Source organism: Macrotis lagotis, chromosome 8 (genome assembly GCF_037893015.1).
Source record: "Macrotis lagotis isolate mMagLag1 chromosome 8, bilby.v1.9.chrom.fasta, whole genome shotgun sequence".
In the NCBI taxonomy this organism is placed as follows: Eukaryota; Metazoa; Chordata; class Mammalia; order Peramelemorphia; family Peramelidae; genus Macrotis; species Macrotis lagotis.
The window spans coordinates 178,246,514-178,265,934 of record NC_133665.1 but is presented as its reverse complement, the minus strand read 5'-3'; the positions used below and the strand labels follow the sequence as shown (position 1 = coordinate 178,265,934).

General features: G+C 43.6%; 1 protein-coding gene across 1 annotated transcript in view; it reads left to right on the top strand.

Annotated features, from left to right (window-relative positions):
* The window catches only part of NPSR1 (neuropeptide S receptor 1), a 241,685-nt gene extending 223,384 nt beyond the window's left edge, over nt 1-18,301 (top strand). The window contains exons 4-7 of the mRNA XM_074198923.1: nt 1,977-2,053; nt 5,141-5,227; nt 10,218-10,398; nt 11,614-18,301. Of these exons, the coding sequence (XP_074055024.1) occupies nt 1,977-2,053; nt 5,141-5,227; nt 10,218-10,398; nt 11,614-11,698 (430 nt within the window). The 3' untranslated portion in view covers nt 11,699-18,301. The remainder of the gene's footprint in view (nt 1-1,976; nt 2,054-5,140; nt 5,228-10,217; nt 10,399-11,613) is intronic.
* The last annotated feature ends 1,120 nt before the right edge of the window (nt 18,302-19,421 follow it).

The following is a 19,421-nucleotide window of genomic DNA, read 5'->3' as shown; positions in this document are numbered from 1 at the left end:
TTGTGCCTGTACCTTCTACCTCAGCTCAGAACCTGGGACACCACAGACAATAAATGCTTTTTGATGATTTGGTTGATTATCGGATCCTAGATTTGGAGCTGGAGATGACCTTAGGGGCCATCATGTCTAAATACCCAATTCTAAAGATGAAGAAACTGAGTCACAAATCACTGAGGTGATTTGCTCAGCATCACTCAGCTCATAAGTACCTGAAGCAACTTCACAACATGTCTTAACTCTAAGACATTGATCTAATTTACTGCCTCAATGAATTAATTGACTCTAGCAGAGAGAGAGAGAGAGACAGAGAGAGAGAGAGAGAGACAGAGAGAGAGAGAGAGAGAGAAGATAGAAGATAGAAGGATGGAGAGATCAAGAGTATGACTTTTTTTAGAAGAGTAGCATGAGGGGCAGCTAGGTGGTGCAATGGATAGAGCACCGGCCCTGGAGCCAGGAATACCTGGGTTCAAATCCAGCCTCAGACACTTAGTAATTATAGCTGTGTGGACTTGGGCAAGCCACTTAACCCTATTTGCCTTGAAAAAACCTAAAAAAAAAGAGTAGCATGAAAAAGTAATCATGGCTTGGTAAAATCTCAGAGCTGGGAGAGAACTCAAAGGTTGCCTACTCAAACATCATGGGCATTTCAGAGGCCATGGAGTCCAAGACCTCTCATTTCACACTTAAGGAAACTGAGACAGACAAGTTACTTGCCCAGAATCACAAGCAAGGATATAGCTGAGGCTGGATTTGAACTGAGGTCTCCCTAGCTCTGAGTCCAGTGCTCCATCTATGTTTATACTTGTGTCATTGTAAAGGTAAATTCCTGGAGGTCACTTAAGGACTATGCCTGTCTTGCTGCACTCCATTTGGTCTATATATACAAAAGGCCTAGGATGTTTTCCACATTCAATTTATTGGGTATATGAGGCAGACTAAGCACACCACCCAATCTGCACTGCTCCACTGCCTTATTGTATCTCAATACCATATCACCAACAGAATGTTGGTATTAAAATGCTGGGCTTTGACTTTCAAGGGATGCCTAACATCAGACAATAGCTCTCTGACTTCTAGTCCATCTCACACCCTTCCCACTAGGTTCTGTTGGTTAAAATTTCCAAATGCTCATTAGAGCCACAAATATCTCACATTGCAGGGGAAAGAAGACTGGATTTAGAGACCATAGGGATGAACCTTGGATTTGCTCTTCACTGCCTCTATGTTCTTGGGCAGGTCACTGTATTGTTCTAAGGTTCAGCTTCCCCATATTAAAATAAGAAAGTTGGAATAGACTAAATGATGCCAAAGAGGCAAAAGTAGACAATCTCCTGGGAACCTTCCACGATGCTGTGTTCTTTCACTTGGTTTATCAGGGATAAGATCCTCAGCCTGGAGAGTGATGCAGAGCTGAGAATTCTAAATACTGTTGAATGTTTTCTCATTCTTCCCTTGAGCTGTAGAGGGATTTAAGAAAGGCCAGGTCTGAAGCAATGGGAGCAGGAGCGATTAAAAGATCAAGGGGTTTAGGGAGGCTCTGTTTGGGGGCCCCTACTCACTCCCTGAAAGGAGAGGCAGCACAGCCTTTAATAGAGATGTGCATTTTGAGGCTGATCGAGATCTTTAGAAATTGTTAGTGCTCTATCAGCTAGAACCGACATGAGCCATGCTCCCTTGGATCAGCAGCTGTTTCTTCCATCAGCCCCAAATTAGAGCGGACATTGGATGGGGAAGGTGGTCAGAGAAATGATGAGCTAGGACCAGTGGGGGGAGCTTTGAACCTCATGGATGAGTTTAGACACTCCTAGAAGTCACCTTAAATGCAGAGAAACTCAGTTGTTTTTCTCGCCCAATTTTGTTTCTCTCTGTACCTGTCTAATTCTCTCTCTCTCTCTCTCTCTCTCTCTCTCTCTCTCTCTCTCTCTCTCCCTCTCTCTCTCTCTCTCTCTCTCCCCTCTCTCTCTGTCTCTTTCCAGTGTTATTTACTTCATTGTGATTCGAACCATCTGGATTAAGAGCAAAGCCCATGATCAGATCATCTCCAATTGCTCTGGTAAGTCACCAGTCCTAGGCCCACACTCTGAATTCAGCATTTGTTTTACTTGTTTGATAAGTTTTCCTGCTGGGCTGTGGGAAATTGGCATCTCTGAAGGCCAAGACTATTTGGTGATCTCCTCAGTCAGCCAAGCTTCTTCCTTTCTACAAATGGCTTCAGAGACATTGAAGGCCTGGCTTCAAATCTTGGGATCCTATGTTAGCTGTGGGACCCTGGGCAAATCACTGCCTTCTCGGGGCCCTGGACAGCTCTCTAGGTTTCTTAAGTCAAAGTGCACGAACTGATCTCCATAGGTGAAAGATTTTTCTCCAGAGAAGGCAAAGCCAACAATGTCTTCTGATGGCTCAATCTCTTTCAAGAGTCAACCTCCAAATGATCTCCCATGTGACAACTTGGGGCCTTCAGTTGCCAAGGCAGGATGGCCACATGGAAAAGCAGCTCCGAGCTCAGGCCCACCCCCAGAAGCAAGCTCTCCACCAGGAGGCTGTGCCCAGATGGCCTCTGGTTGTTCTGGCCTGGTAATGCCTTCTGACAGCTGCTTTGTCAGCTGCTCAACCAGCTCAGTCCCCTGGGGAGAGGGAACAATCCCTTTGCTATCCCAATAATGGAGATCTTCTAACTTAGGGGGATCTGCCTTATGAAGAAATTTCTTTTGATGCCAAAAGCATTTCTTTATAGGCAGGGGTCCTTTATAGGGCAGGGTCTTCAGAGATTTCAGGGCAGCTGTCTGATGAAATCTTCCCCAGCCTTGGGGTGGAAAGAGATGCCAGATTTCATTTTAAGCGGATTTCAATCCACCCTTGTCATTTTGATAAATCCACTTCTATTGCTCTAAAAGACCCAACTAAGCCACTGAGAGTCTCGGGGCTTAAGAACTCACCTGTCCTCCCGGGCCTGCATTAACAGGGCCTCCCAAGAGGGCACCTTGGGCAGCTGTCTTCCAGTCACCCCAGGAAGGGCACTGCTGGTTTTCTGAGCATCTCATGATCCTGCCCAGATAACAGCTGTGCCCCTCTGGCATTGTATTAGGATCTCACCCCCAAACCCTTCCTTTTTTGTGTCCTAAACATCTGGCCCTGGGGATTGGTTTAAAAGCATAAAATAAAATACATGCAATGAAAAGAAGCAATTATATTGAAATAATGATCAGAATTTTATTCAAGCTATGTTCTCAGATTGCCAGTGAAAAACTCCACCATGGTGGCATGCTCTTTCCATTTCACCCAGAAACAAACTTCTCCTCCTCTCTCCCTGGTTAGGTGGAGATAAAGCAGGTCAGCCCCAGGTTTGGGATTTGAGATGATTTGTAAGGAAAATGCATTTACCTTCATATCAATGAAATAGGGCCTTTGCTGACCAATTCCAAATGAGAACAAATGAGTTTCCTGAAACCCAGAGAGGTTCTTTGTCCATGGCCACCAGCAAGTAAATAAATTCACAAGTCAGGAGAGGAACCTGGTCCCCTTGATTCGAGTCTCCTGGTCTTTCCTGTTCATCTACTAGTGACTGCCCAGAAAATTACCATATATTTAAGCTCCTTGGTTTAGAGGTAGAATGAAATGACTGTGCCATTGGGAACACTTTCTTTACATTCCACTGGGGCCTCATCCTAGCTGTGTGACCCTGGGCAAGTCACTTGACCTCTCGCTAAGACTACATTTCAGAGAGGGTGCCCAGCTTTCCTTACCCAGGATTTCCTTTATCACAGAAATGAGTTTCCTCTGCTATTTACTGAGGTATATGAATATGTCTGGACATATACATATTTATGGACATACTCTACATTTCATAAGGATCTGAATCCACAGAGGTCCATTTATCTATAAAAATGTGGAAACACTTCCTTTAGACATGCTCATACATGTACCAGGTTCTCCTGTTAAATGTAATCTACCTGAAGGCAGGGAATATTTTACTTTTATCTTTGTATGCCCAGCACCCTGATCAGTAGGGCTTAATGTTGGTAGAACTGAGTTTGTCTGCGTATAGCTAATCCTTTAATGATTTAAAACATTCCCTGCTTTGGCCTTTGGCATGGGTAACACACATAGTATCATCCCCATTTTCTAGATGAAATAAAAAATGGAGAGTGTGATGGGAATTCCCTCAAGGTCACCCAGCTAGTTGCTATTATCGGCAAACTCTCTTTGCTCCCAACCATAATCCTCATTCCAATAGCAGCTGCTCTGGTGCCTCTGTCAGAGAGCCCTCCTGCCAGGTGACCAAGAGTCTCTCCTGCCCTGACCTGTGAAGTGAGAAGTTCTCAGGGTGCACCCAGGACCATCTCTATTGGAATGAATGCCAATTGCAGTGTACATAGTAGATGCTTAATGTTGGTTGAATTCAGTTCCAATCAACAATCATTTCTGAAATCTTATTTTGGACATAGCACTGCAAATCAAAAATAAATAGAAAATGCATTTGAATTAAAAAATGATGTCTAATAAACTCCAGGCCCTGCTGTACCACCTAGCTGCCCTGATTGTGGGTTATCGGCAAAGGCCTCTTACGGGAAGTAGTCCATATTAGAAGAGGCAAAGGGGAGGAGGGAGAACATTACTGGTCTGAGGTACACCCTAAGTCAAGGATGAAAAATGGGAAATGCGGGAAACCTCAGTTGGCCAAATTGACTGGAGTGTTGAGTCTTGGAAGGAGAAGGGTGTGGTCACTCTGAACAGGAGGGTGGCTGGCACATTCCAAAGGCTCTTATGTGCCTATCAGGAGCATCTGTATTATGCCACAGCGGGCCCCTGCTTTTGGAAGATGAGCTTAGAAGATGGGGGTGGGAGTGGGAGGAAATTGAAGTGATCTAAAATGAACTGAATTTAAAAAGATATTAGCTTTGGCTGTTCACAGAATAGAGCATCATGGTTTTCAGTGTTTGAAAGAAAATTGATGGAAAAGTTTGCAGTACTTGACATGTATTTGCATGCACGAAATAAAATTATTTGTCCACCTTAAAAAAATAAATAAAATGAACTGAAAGAGAAGAGTTGGCAGAATTTGACAGAATTCCCCCTGGACCTAGATCTGGAGACTATTTCATCTCAGGTTTCACTTAACCTTTCCTCCTTTTCTATACAGAGGAAAAATTATGTTCCAGCTACAACCGAAGACTCATCTCCAGGGCAAAAATCAAGGCTATCAAGTATAGCATCGTCATCATTTTTGGTGAGTAAACCACCATGAGTTGGGGCGTTTGGGACCTATTGTTCAGTCTTTTCAATTGTGTCTGACTTTGTGATCCCATTTAAGAGTTTTCTTGGCAAAGATACAAGAGTGGTTTGCCATTTCCTTCTCCACTTCATTTTACAGATGAGGATACTGAGACAGGGTTAAGGGCCTTGCCCAGGGTCATACCACTAGGAAGTGACTGTATTTGAACTTGAGTACTCCTGACTACGGGCCCTGTGTCATGGCGCTGCCCAATTTGGGACCCATTCTATACAAATGCCAGTGTGATCCCTGGTAAAGGTAATAAAGAAAGAAGGCTCCTAGTGAAAAGTGGAATACAATGACCTGTGTACGAGATGAGGAGAGATCATTAAGAGTTTTCTCTGTCATCTTAGGACTATACAATTTATTTTTACAGGGAAGTATATTTTAAGGTTAGGAAAGTAAAGGGAGAATCTTATAGTTGATTTGAATTTATGGTTAGATTTTTTAAAAGATTATCTACTTAGAATATTAGTCTTTTTACCAAGGATTAAGTGTTTATTATTAAACTTTAGAAATGCATATACAAGCAGGGAGAAGGTATCGTTTGTTCTCCAGGATCTTATGCTCTAATGGGAGAAGACAATACATAAAAGGTGGTTGCACAACCTGGGGGGTGGCAATAAGGGGTGAAACCCTTGGAGCAGGAGCAGAATTGAGAGAGTCCAGGGGAAAGAAATCAAGGAAGCCCTGGTTGGCCCCAGTTTATATTCTTCTTATAATAAAGGACCTGGGAAGAACAAAGAAAGGTCCAAGGGTATTACCCAGATGGGGGTAAGGAGTCCAGGGAGGTGGGTGGAGATGAGTCAGCAGAGAAGCCTGGCACATGGGGCCAGAAGGAATTGGATTCTAGAAGCTCTAGTTTCAAATCCTGCTCCTGATAGTTTACTTCATATCTTCTAGGTAGAGTTAGCCACCTACCTAGAGTCTGAATGAGTCACTGACTGGCACCACGCAGCCAGAACCCATCTTCCTGGCCTATCTCTGACTCCAGGCCTCCTCTTACTTGATGATCCTCTTCCCTCTTTCTCATCTATCCTCCCTTCTCTGGATATATTGCATGCCCACCTTTTCCTCCCAATAGGCCATAAAGATCATCAATGTAAAAAAAAGAGCCCTAAATGAGACTGAAAAGAGTTTTAGCCAGAGTATGACATTGGGGGTGGGGGGGCAAGGTTTTTCCTGCCCAAGCTGGTTGGTTGGAACCTCATTCACTGCTCTTCACCCAGCCTCCTGCCACCTGTCCTACAGTCACCACTCCCCAGTTCTGTCCCCTGGAGATGTGGCGATGTCCCTAATCATGAGTCCTCTGGGCCTCAGCCCTTCATACCACTTGCTATTTCTTGACCCCTATGGAAAATGCTTCTTTATGGTTGTTATTGAAAACATTGAATATGGAGAGCTGAAGTTCTCCATCCCAAATGTGAGCAAAACAGAGAAAGGAAGCCAGCTTCTAAACCTGGAGGGAGGGGGAAATGGGAGAGGGAACCAGAACTCTGGGGGAGTATTCCAGGGGCCCTTTTTTCCTATCTCAAGGTCGGGCTCTTCTCCATCTTTAATATTTTTAAAGCATTTGGATCCTAGAGGCTCCCAGCATGCTCCCTCTTAGCATTAGACCATAAGAAAGCCTCTGGGTGACCCTTTTCAGCATCTGAAGATAATGGGCGAAAAAAAAAAGACAATGGACAAATGCTGACTTGACCACCCAGTGGAAGGAGGGGAAGAAGGATCCAAAGCAGGGAAACCAAAGGGGAGAAAAATGGCCCAATTCCAAAAGCTGATCAGAAGGAGCAAACCTATTTTTCCAAGGTTTCAAGAGTTTTTGTTATCAGAGTACATTAAACTCTGCAGAAGATAAAAGATTTTCCCTCCCAGACAATCACAGGCCTGGATCCAGTTCTCCTGGGAACTGAACTGAAAATGCACAGAGTGCTAAACACTCTGTTCCAGAACAAGGAAGACTGCTCTGTTCTGAAACTGCACCCTGGGCCAGAAGACCCTTGTCCCTTTGTCAGGAAGCAGGGCCAGAGGTGGGGGAGATTGACACAGCAAAACAAACATAAACAGGTAGATGAAAGAATGATACCTATCTCACATTTAAATAGGGATTTAAGGCACATGGTGGACTTTCCCAATGAAACCCTATGAACAGGTATAGGACCATTTTACAGATAAGGAAGCTGAGGAGCAAAGACAAGAAGGAACTTGCCAAATGTCACAAACAGAAGCAGAGCCAGTACTTGGTCCTGGGTTTCCCAATTGCAAATCCAAAACTCTTTAGGAAGACAGAAATCAATCCATCCCTGAAAAAGTACTGAGTCAGCCACAGATGGAATCTGTCCCCCTGGGGAAGCTGAGGCTGAACAACATCAAGGCTATGACAGATCGAGCAAATGTCCCAAGTCAGAAACCAATAGGGAGAGCCCTTAAGAATACAACCATAAGGCTCTCAAAGGGAAGACGTGGCCCAAGTTGGAAACAGAGAGGCTTGGAACTTTTCAACATGATTGATGAGTATTTAGGATTGGGGTCAAGAGACAGGGTGATTCAATCTAAAATAAAACAGTCCCTTTGCCAGTTCTTTACAAAGAGAATACAGGGCTGGCTGGCTGGCTGGATGGATGGATAGATGGATGGATGGATGGATGGATGGATGGATGGATGGATGGATGGATGGATGGAGACATTAGATAGATGGATAGATAGGTGGATGAATAAATATAGGATGGACATTATACAAATATACATTCATACACAGATACAATCCACAAGATGATCTGGGATGAATAAGAAAGGAAGTAGGCACCTTAGGTGAGTTAGAAGGGACTTGGGAACTATTCAGTTCAGACGCTTTCATTTTAGAGCGGAGCTAACTTAAATTCCCACAGTCAGCATGTGATGATGATCTGGAAGGGTCTCCTATTTTATTCTGTTTGGCAGGGTCCTGCGGGAGGGAAGAGACGACAAGGGACCTATCCTGGAGTCAACAAGTTTATGTACAAGCCACCCAAGTCCCACAACCACCAATGCATACTGTGATGGCGGAAGGGTTGCTATAGTGTTAAGATGAGGCAAGCATCCATCCTGGGGATTAGGGTCTGAGATGAGGTGGGAGGTTGTACCAAAATCTGAGAGGCCAAGATAAACAGGAAAAGAAACTCTGGGCTAATGGAGAAGCTAGAAGGTCGGCACTAGAGGACAAAATCACAGAACTGAGCTGATCATTTGTTTTTGAGTCCATGTGCTCTCTACTGGTGACTGGTTTGAAAGCCAGTCCCATTCTGTGGTGAGGCATTGTCATGAGCAGTGCTGGGGTCCACCATGCCCTTCCCTGACTGTGATATCAATATGCTCTTACACCAAAGGATGCAAAGACCTCTTGTCTCCCAGAGCAACTCAATGACAGGTTTTATTCCATTGCTTTAATCGGAAAAAGTAAAAAGCTTAAAAATTCATACAGATGCACAAAGAAATAAGAATAAACTAGATTTAATTAAGTCAGAATACCTGATGGTAGGAAGCAGTAAAACTATCTTAATCTAGTGAAAAAAAATCTAAATGTTATTTACATAGATCAATGAGCTCATTGATATAGCAGCTTTCTAAAAGTGCAGAAAGGCCCATCCCTTCCTCTCCCTCCTGTGCAACTCTTTTCCATCTCTTTTCATAATTGGGACAGGAGTTTTGTGGGTCTGTCTTTTGTCACTGCATAGATATCAATGGAACATATGGGCTGTCCATCTGCTATCCCTAGCTCTCATTGTGTAAGCATTATTGTTTTTCCCATCCATTTTTATTCTCCCAGGCCAAGAGAGTTTCTGCCCAATAAAAAATTTTAGGAAGTTTGCTTTATAGCTAGGTAGTCATTATTTATAGCTAGCATATAAGGACTTGAGATTTGTAAAATACACAATTTTAATCTTTGTAAGTAAGACCCTTGAGGAGGATTTGAATAGAAGTGAGAAAGTCCTGGTTTATGTTTTAATTGAGAATTTACATTCTTAGGAGAGATTGATATTAAGCTCCTGAAACAAAGATATTAGAGTATCATGGTTACTGAAAAATTCCTTCCCATACTTTGTTTCAGTCAAACTGGCCACCCTGTTGCTCACCTCTTCACCTTTGTTCAGTTTGGAATGGATCACCTTTTCACTCCCCATCTCTTAGAATCCATAACTGCTATCAAAGCTCAGTTGCCATGCTGCTTCCTCCTCAAACCTTTCCTTTATCCCTAATAGGTGTTACTCCCTCTGCCCTCAAATTGATATGTATATTAAAATGCACATAAATGTGTTACACATGGATTGTAAATACTCCCACGAATGTGTATATTCTATGCATAAATATATATCTATCTATATACCTAGATAGACAGATAGAGCAATATATTTGGATATATTTGCATGTGTTTCCAAGATAGAAGGCAAGTTCCCGAGGACAGACTACTTGGGCGCCATCTTTGTACCACTACTTTTTGCCAACATGTCTGGTGCTTTAAGCAGTTGCTCACTGACTGGACCAGAAGATTGATGTTCAGATGCTGGTTCTGCCACTTACTACCTTTGAGCCCTTGGTAAGACTCTCATTGCCTTGATTTCCTCCTCTGTGAACAGAGGGGCATTGGTCCAGGTGACTTCTCAACTTTCTTCCCATTTAAATCTGTTATCTAGGGAGATCTCTTAGTCCCTTACCTCAGCTGTATTTTTAGTAAGTGTCTGTGGACCAACTGGTTCTGGTTAGTTTGAGTCTAAGGAAGTCTACATGACTAGAAAAAAGATGACCAAATGGATTATTGCAAAGGTGTTGAATGAACTTGCGCACAAGAAGGAGCTATTGAAGTTCAGGTGGGAGCCAGGCCTGGAGGGAAGGAGAGACTGACCCAAGATGCATATGTAGTGGTTGAGCATTAATCCCACTTTTACCATGTGCTTCTCTCTTCTTTCAGCATTTGTGATCTGCTGGAGTCCCTACTTCCTCTTTGATATTATGGACAACTTCAGTCTCCTCCCAGAGACCAAAGAACGCTTCTATGCCTCCGTGATTATCCAAAACCTGCCAGCCCTGAACAGCGCCATCAACCCCCTCATCTACTGCCTCTTCAACAACAGTCTCTGCTACCCCTGCAGGTCAGAACAGTGGCACCTTCTTGCTGGGAACTGGCGGCTTCCTCACTCATCATCCAATCATAGTCTTATTGGAACTCCCCAATGTGATTAGGGCATTCCTATGTTCCATCCTAGGAAATCCTAGCATGGAAACCTCAGAGAGATAATTGATTGCTCCCAGGTCATCATATGAACTCTGGGAGAACCAAGGACTGGAGCACCTTCAATTTTTGCCCCTAAGGATTTCCCATCAAAAATATGTCTGTTGGCCTCAGCTCACTGGGAAATCAGTAGGAGTTGAAACAAGACTAGATTTAGAGTAAAGCCCTGGGATTCCAATCCTGACTCTACAACTTGTTCTATGCCTTAGAATTCTATGATTCCCCAAAACTCAGCTCAAAGGGCCATCCTTTTTCTGAGTGATGTCTACTTTGTTTCCCACAACCACCAGTGGGCCCCTCTGAATTACTCTCATTTCTTTACATATGTGACCATGTAAAATAGAATGTAAGACCCTTGTGGTTATAGGAACTGAGGGTCACAGTTTTAGAGCTGGAACTCAATAGCCTCACTTTACAGATGAGGAAACTGAGACTTGGAGAAATAGTGCATGATCCCAGATCTAGTATCTAAGATAAAAATTAAACCTAATAGTCTTTATATTATCCCTAAGGTAAGATGTAGCTAGCTCTTGAAAGCAGGGTACAACTAAGTTAGTCTCCATCCTCTGGTATGAGAAGGGAAAAGGAGACAGACCAGGCTGAGGTGACCTAGGCAAGGCTTGGGTCAACTGGATCCTGGGTACAATCCTTATAAAATCAAAGGGAGAGCAGAAAGGATCCAGAGCCACCTCCTGAAGCTATGATGGCCAGGCACCATTTGATTTTGGTACTATATCCCTTGGTGTCCAGGATATAGTAGGTGTTGAAAGAGTAAATGAATGAATGAATCTGGGTCCTGTCAGTCACACCTCATCTCTCTGGTACCTGGTAGAGTCAGACTATCTGGGTTTAAATCACCTCTTTGGCATAGATTTCTGAGTGAGGTTGATTTACTTCCCAAAGTCTGTTTGCACATCCATAAAATGAGACAGTTGGACTAGAGCAGGGTTGCTGAGGACTTTTCCAGCTCCATGGGAAACTTCCTCTCTTCTATCTCTAAATGCAAAACTTTAGTATTCTCTAACTGTCCAGCAGATAAAATCAATGGTTATTTTCTCCTTTTTACTTTCTCTAGGGAAAGGAAGAATATCCGTGGGACTTTCCAAGATAAAATTGAGAGGCACGAGATGCACATCAGACCCAAGCCAGAGTTCGTTTAGCAGGGAGGCTGTGGGGACAGAGACTGCTAAAGAAACTGGGCTCAGGAAAGCAACGAATCATTCCCCCCCATCAGCAGGGCAGAAACAGCCATCCCTCCTCAATCTCGTCTATCATCCAAACGAACTCTGCCTCTGACCTGGAGCAACCTGGTTGTGTCAACATCTATGACCTGGTCATCGATGATACACAACAAAGGAGCAGGACTTCTTCCAATCCTGAGGTCACCCTTCATTGACCTTGCTGCCATCAGGTAGGGAAGTTGGAAAGATGAGGAAGGGGAGAAGTCAGTTGGAAATCAATTGGGGTGTAGCCGTTTATCATGTCATGAATCCTTTGTAGTCATCACTTGACAGTCATGGTCTAGGAATGATTTGTCTTCTAAACACTGCCTGTGGTTCATTTCCACTGAAGGACTGACACTGTCTCCTCTCTTGGATAATTCTTGGTTTGTGGGTGGACTTGTAGGCAACAGCCCAGCTATTCAAAGAAGGCCACAGCATCTTGTTCTGCCAACCACTGATGGAAAGGAGCAGGATTGGCAATGACCTGTCCTTTGAACCATGGGCAACTCAGAACTGAGACCATGCTTGCCAGGAGAGAAAAGCAAAAAGTCAGAAAGGATTGTGGAAAAGGAGTCTCAGGGCTGGAACTGACCAAAGCTAGAAAAGAAGTGGGAAGTCAAGAGTGTGCTCATCATCATTTTCATTGTCCCCAATGTCTCAGGGAAGCTCCCCATCCAGACTGAACTGAGATTTCTCTTGGCTTGCTCTCCACACCTCCTCCACCCTCTCCCATCTGTATGCTCGGGGACCTTATCTACTGAAGTCCACGCAACCTCCTGCTGTAAGCCACTTGTTGGTTCACTTGTTCTGCCCTTGCAGGACATTTCCTCCCATCACCTAGATCCAAGCGGGACATGGGTTGGGAGTGGGGAAGAGTTGTTGAATCCTTTCATTGTCAGATTCCTTCTTGGTTATGTATAGATCACCACCTACAGGGACATGGATGAGCATTTTATTTTTAGCATTGCATGATTCCTGACATTCCAGTGTCCTTGGCACAAGCCTCCTTCCCAGGATTCAGCACTTAAATCTCCTCCTGCCGCTGCCTTGAGAGTGGAGTCATTAAGATGTTGGACATATTTTAATAGTGTGCTGGCCCCTATTACAGTGTCAGCCCAGGGGTGTTATATTGAAGGTCATGGCGGCATTCTACCATGAACTCGCCCTGCCCCATCTGTGCATGGGGAGAAACATCCCTTCAGTCTAAAATTGGAGTCGTCAGCCACCATCTGCCCAGTGGGGTTTTGCTAAATTTGAAAAATCTGAGACTAGTTTTCAGGTTTCAAAACTCATGGAAAACACTCAGATGGACTTGGATGACCCCACTGGCATGGAATTGCTTTTATTTATTAATGAACACTGCCCATCCTTTGGCTGGAGATCACAGCTCTCTGTAACAGATGCAGAGAGTCATTTTCAAAACCTTTGCATGAATCTGGACCTATTACCAATCACGGACTGGAACATACTGGCAAATAGGTCTGCTTATCCTGTCTTCAACCCACGACTCAGTAAAGTCCCCCTCTGCAAATGACCTTTCCTGCCTACCTCAATGATCAGGAGCCTCTGCAGGTTAATGAAAGATTCTTCCGGAAGTGTTGCATGGTGCAGATAAGGTCAACCATTGTTACGACTGCTGTTCCTAAAATATTGTAACTTCTATCATTGCAGAGCAAGCAGTGGGGAATACGACAAGAACATGGGACGCTGTGATAAACTGCCTGGTTAAAATGTAAAGTCCTTTGTAGAGACCTGAATTGTGGGAGTTTGCTGAACAAATGAAGGGAAGAGATGCATGTTAAGAGCCATGATTCTCCCAGTCTTGGGGACTCCATCAAGAGAGATCACAACCAACCTATGATGCAGGGGACTCAGTGGGTCATATGATCGATATGGGGAAGGGACTTCAACCTCTTTTTGACCAGTGAGGAAATGGAGATAGAGAAGTTTGAGAGACTTGCCCATAGCCATATGGGAAATAATGGAAGAGTTGGGAAATGGACCCAGTGGCTCCAACCCCAGATCCAGGGCTTTTCTCATAGGACCACGCTGCAATCTGTAAAACATAAAGCTTATCAAGGTGCACAGAGGTGCAGTGACTTTTCCTGCAGCCCCACAAGTCACACGGTATCAGCCGCAGAACTGGAACTGGTCATACCAACACCCAAGCCTAGCACTTGACCCAATACAATCACATGCTTTTTTTTTACCTATACCAAACTTTTTTTTTTCCAACATGGTCATGCAATTTTGATCTATATTAGGAGCTTCCTCTAACAACATAGAGCAACTTCTCTGTAGCTGATAGTGTTCAAGTTACCTGAGGACCTTGTTCATCCTCCCTATCACTAGTCTGTGCTTGGCTTCCAGGAAAGCTTTCTATCCACTACCCCACATTTCCTTTTGCCAAAATAATTATGGGAAATGATGTGGATTTATTCTATGAGAAGTCATCAATCCTGCTGCTGCTTACCAGCTGTACCAGGTGACCTAAGCTCTCATGGGGTTCAGTTGCTTCATCTGTAAAATAAGGATAACGTCTTCTCTGCCTAAAACCAGAGATTAGACCAAGATATCTCTCTAGTTCTCAGCACTAAGATTTATAATTTGATTGGCTAAAGGTCGGTCTTGAGATCTTTTCTGAGGACCTTGTTCAAATTAATTTACATTGTTTCCATTCAGTTCAATCTACCAAAACTCTTTATTTAGCACCTACTCTGTGCCCATGGATGAGTAACTATAAAATGCAACAGGTAATGGATTAATGAAAAGCCTTTTGTAGCCAGTGGTGCCCAAGCTCAACATGGCAGGAAGCCTGAGATCCTCACCAGAAGCTCTGAGGGGCCCTTGTCAGGTGGGAAATAATGTGCCAAATAACTGTAAGATGAGGATAGAATTTACCATCTTGGAAAATGCATGAAGTCACGGGATAAAATAAGTGTCCAATTGGGCAATTTCACAAAAAGGTTGGAAGAAAGGGTTTAGAGGCTCCTGAGCAATATAAATAGGACTTTCTCAATAGTCCCCAAATTCAGGGCTAGAAGGAACATCTCTCAAAAGCAGGTGGATTTAATTGAGTCAAGTTCACCAAAGGCATGTGCTTTTCCTTCATGGAAGCACATTTAAGGAGAATGGAAAAATCTATTCAGTTTATCAAGCGTATGTTGGGACATAATTTAACTGAATTCTAGTTTTCCCAATGTCCCACACTATTTTTTCCAAATAACTTTAATTTGTGGTTAAGGGGAAAGAAAAACCTAAAATAATAGAGCCTTGAGGCAAATGAGAAGTTTTGACAAAATTCTGTTAGTTATATATGGATCTTTGCATTCTATGAGGCCCTATCACTGTATGTAATACAGTGGAGAAGGATTGGGCTCAGAGTTAAAAGACCTGGGTTCGAGTCCCAGCCTGAACCTTTACTAGTTGTAAACTAGGTCAACCTTAGTCTTCTCGTCTACCAAAGGGGAGTAATATCATTTGGACTGCCTAACTTCCACTTAAAGGCCAGTCCCAAGAAGGAGGAGCCTATTGTCAACCATCCTAGAGCATGGAAAATGCAGTCCTTTCAATTTGGTCAGACTTCTCAGAGTTTGGAAGCCTCAAAAAGGACCTTGAAGAACCCAGGGTCCCCACCTAGCCACAGAGGATTTTGGCAGAGGAATACATGTATTATACATGGATTTCATATATGCCTTTATACATATGTAGGTATATATAAAAGTTTGTGTGTATACACACACACACACACACACACACACACACACACACACACACAAACACCTCTTAAGGTCCACAAATCACTTTACCAGTATTAACTTATTGGTTCCTCACAACAGCCTGGGGATATTTTTATTATCCCCATTTTACAGATGATGAAACTATGGCAGATGGGTTAAGAGAGATGTGCAGAGTAATCCAGTCGGTGTTTGAGACCACTTTTAGAATTGGCTTTCCTTGGCTCCCCTTCCTTGCAGCACTCTGTCCACTATCACCAATCATTGAACCCCTCATTCTCCTCCTAACTGTGATATCTCATGTTTAAAAGGAAACTGGTAAGGATTTACCTCATAGGCTTGTTGGGAGGTTCCAAAGAGTATGAAGAGTGCTTTTCAGACCTTCAAATTTCAGTTATTATGGAAATCCCCTTCAGTTGTGTAGATAGCCATCTCTGCCTTTTTATCCTATGAAACTATTATCCTTTTATGGGACCCATGCCCCACACCAGAAATGTTCTGTTTCTCTGGTTCTAATATCATGTGGCTACAGACTGACATATATAGGTTGTCTCTCTTTTACTCTCCATTCCACTTTCCCACCCAAATAATCAGACACCTTCCTACAGGAACTCATCTTCTAAGATGTTGATGTCACACAATTTGCAACCAGGTGTCATCCTTCCATAAACAAAATGCTAATTTTCTTTTTAAATCAAGATTGTCTTCCTTAGGTCCTGTTCTCTTAGAATGGCTATTGGGTTAGGATGTGCACTCCCATCAAATCATACAGCAGAAGAGGAAATAAAAAGGATTGAGGAAGGAGCTCTCTACAGTCATTCATTAAATGAGAACAAATGAATTAGTGACCTGCAGAAGACATCCCCAATCAAACAGGAAGAGATGAGCAATTCAGACTTTATTAATCAGTCATTCAAAGGCATTGTAAAGGTATCTCTAACCTAGATTAGTTGATAAAGCCGTACATGAGGGTACACACACCTTGCTATCTGAGCTACCAGTGAAACTGAGCAACCAGAAGAAAGCCACCAGGGATCCTCACTGAACTCACTGAAGAGGAGCCTTCAGGAGCAAGGGTCACCATGCTGACGCAAATGGTGAATGGACAAGGCCAACATCTTTGTACTGACCATCTGTGAGACTGGGTCTCTTACCTTCTAGCTGGGGAAACATAGAAAGACCAGACCTCAAAAAAATTTAAAAAAATATTCAAGGAAACTGGAAAAAATGTAGAAAGTGTTTGGGGTTAGAGGGATGGGGCTCACTCCCATCCTTTTCTATTTTGCTCCATGATTGAACCACTGAAACCCCTGAGAGTCTGTTTCCCCTTCCATAAAGTCCCTTCCAGCTCAAAATCCCAAAAGTCATATTTCAGAGACTGATGATCAGATTGACTTGGCAGCCCCAGAACCTGAGGCACAAAATAAGTTTGTTGGTAAATCTGCCATTCTCTAGAAGCAAATCACCTCTAGAAAAGATGGCTTCAAAAGCTCAAAAAGGGCAACTTTTTCAATTAATATAATTAGGTCAGCTAGGTGGCACAATGGATAGAGCACTGGCTCTGGAGTCAGGAGGACTAGAGTTCAAATCTGACCTCAGAAACTACCTAGCTGTGTGACCTTGGGTAAGTAACTTAACTCTATTGACTTTAAAAAAAACCCTAATTAAGGGAAAAGGGGATTGAGCTAGGGAGACGGTTGAGCCCCATCCCCTTCGTTTGCCAAGACCAGCATGACCTATCAAGGGTCCCATAGAAGCATTTTTTGGAAGTCCGGTTCACTGACTTAAAACTCTTCAAAGGTGATGATGTCCCACCTTCAGTAGGATGTTTTTTGATAGCAAGGTGGTACAGTGGACCAAGCATTGGAACTGAAGACCCAGCTTCAAAACCAGCATCACACACTAGCTCCAATTAATGTGGTAATAAAGGCATTGATAGAATGATTTTTGTTTTTGCAGGGCAATGGGGTTGTGACTTGCCCAAGGTCACACAGCTAAGTAATGAGTCAGATTTGCACTCGGGTCCTGATTCCAGGACCACCTAGCAGCCCAAAATGATCATTTTTGCCTCTCAGGTTGCCATAATGACTGGCACATAATCGATGGTATGGAAAATTGATTATTCCCCTTCTAACAGAAAATGGAGTTGATTAAATTTTAAAATAGTAGCATATCTTTTTTCAGTGAGCCCTGAATGGACCCAACTGGTTTTCCACCTCTGATGTCCTAGGAAATAGCTGCTATTTTATCAGGCTGCATGAAGCTTGGGCTTCTAAAGTACAAGCTGAGGGTTCCATGCAGAAGATTCCAGGAGGTGGAGGGGAAGGAGGTTGGGAAGTAGATATAGGAATGTGTGTCTAGAACAAAGGTAGATGCTCCCGTAAGAGGGTTGTGAGTTTTTCTATTGCACACGGGCAAGGCATACTCTGTCTCTGTAAATTCCTCAGTGAAATAAGACCTGTATGTTGCCCCCCACCTAAGTGAACAGGTGATGCTCTGTGTATGTACATTCTTGGCCCAAAGGACTGACTTCCAAGAAATATAGAAGGGGGAGTCAATGGTAGACCTTTAAGGGCATTCCAGGGCAGGTAAGGAGTGATGGTACCACTATACGCCCCTTGATTCTTGGTACCTGCTTCCTCGGTATCCCCAGAGATCCCCTAAGCACTTCTCCAGCATGTGCTGTCTTTAGTTAAGCTGAGAGTTCATCTTGTTTCTCTGTTGACTCTCATGAATCCTCCCTAACCTGATCTGTATAATTTCCCTGATTATTGTTAATGCTTCAATAAATGTTTGCTTGCTATGGGTAATTGTCTTTTGTCAGGGGACCAGTAGAGCCAACCTGATCAGCATAAGGCCCAAGGAAGGACAGCTTTCCATCCCAAATGACCCAAAGTCCATTTTAACCCTGAATCCCCAAAGAGCATAACACAGACATAATTTTAGCTCTATATTCCCCTTGAAGACACAGGAGCAAAGATTTCAAACACAATGATCACCTAATCCCAACCATCCTTATGCTCTCCACAACCCCCACCCCTCAGAAATGGTGTCTAATATCCCACATCAGATCTAGCCATGCTACCGTCTCCTGGGCTGATGTGTAAATTCCTATGTGCATCTGGGGGGTTGTCAAGAGGTTTCCCTGAGAAAATGTTTCCCACCTGCATTGTTAAGGAAACAACACTGCAACTTTTATTCTTTTCTGGAGGGCTTCTGGAAGCCCTCTGGTCACACAATGACCAGCCATTCTTCCTGATGGAGAAAAAGACGAAAGGATTTCTTGGGGCAGCCCAAACTCGGGGAGCTGGTTCCCTTTCTCCTTCCTCTTGGGCTCTTATTCCCAGACCAGGAGCTTTTAGGTCACTTGAGAACTAATGAACTTACACCTTGATGAGACTTGGCGGGGGGGGAACCTGCATTTTCCTTCATTTGTCTCCTAAGGAGAGACTGGCTCAAAGCTTGGATCTCCCTTAAACTGGTGGATGGTGTCTTTTCCCTTTAAAAGAAAGAGTTCAGGGGAAGTAGCTGAATTGGCCTCTCTAATCATCAGCTGACTGATTCCTAGCTGAACTGTTCACCTACCATGACTCACCATCCTTTCCTTCCTATTGTTTGCCTCTCCATTAAATATAAAGAAACCTGGCAGCCACTGATCCTTGTTAGATGGGTGATGATGCCTGCAGAAAGAGAGATCTGGATCTGGGCAGAAGGAGAAACATTTCCAGCCTCACTGGGTCAGAAGTCATAAAAACAATGGAGGCATAGCAAGATAGACCCCTCCCCACCCCCACCCCCTGCCAGACTTTGTCCAGAAACTGGTGAGTTTAAAAGACAAAATTACACAGACCAAACTGAACCCCTAGACTTAGTAGAGAGATAAGCCCTTGAGTAATGGCAAGGAAAGCTACGGAAAGGGGAAT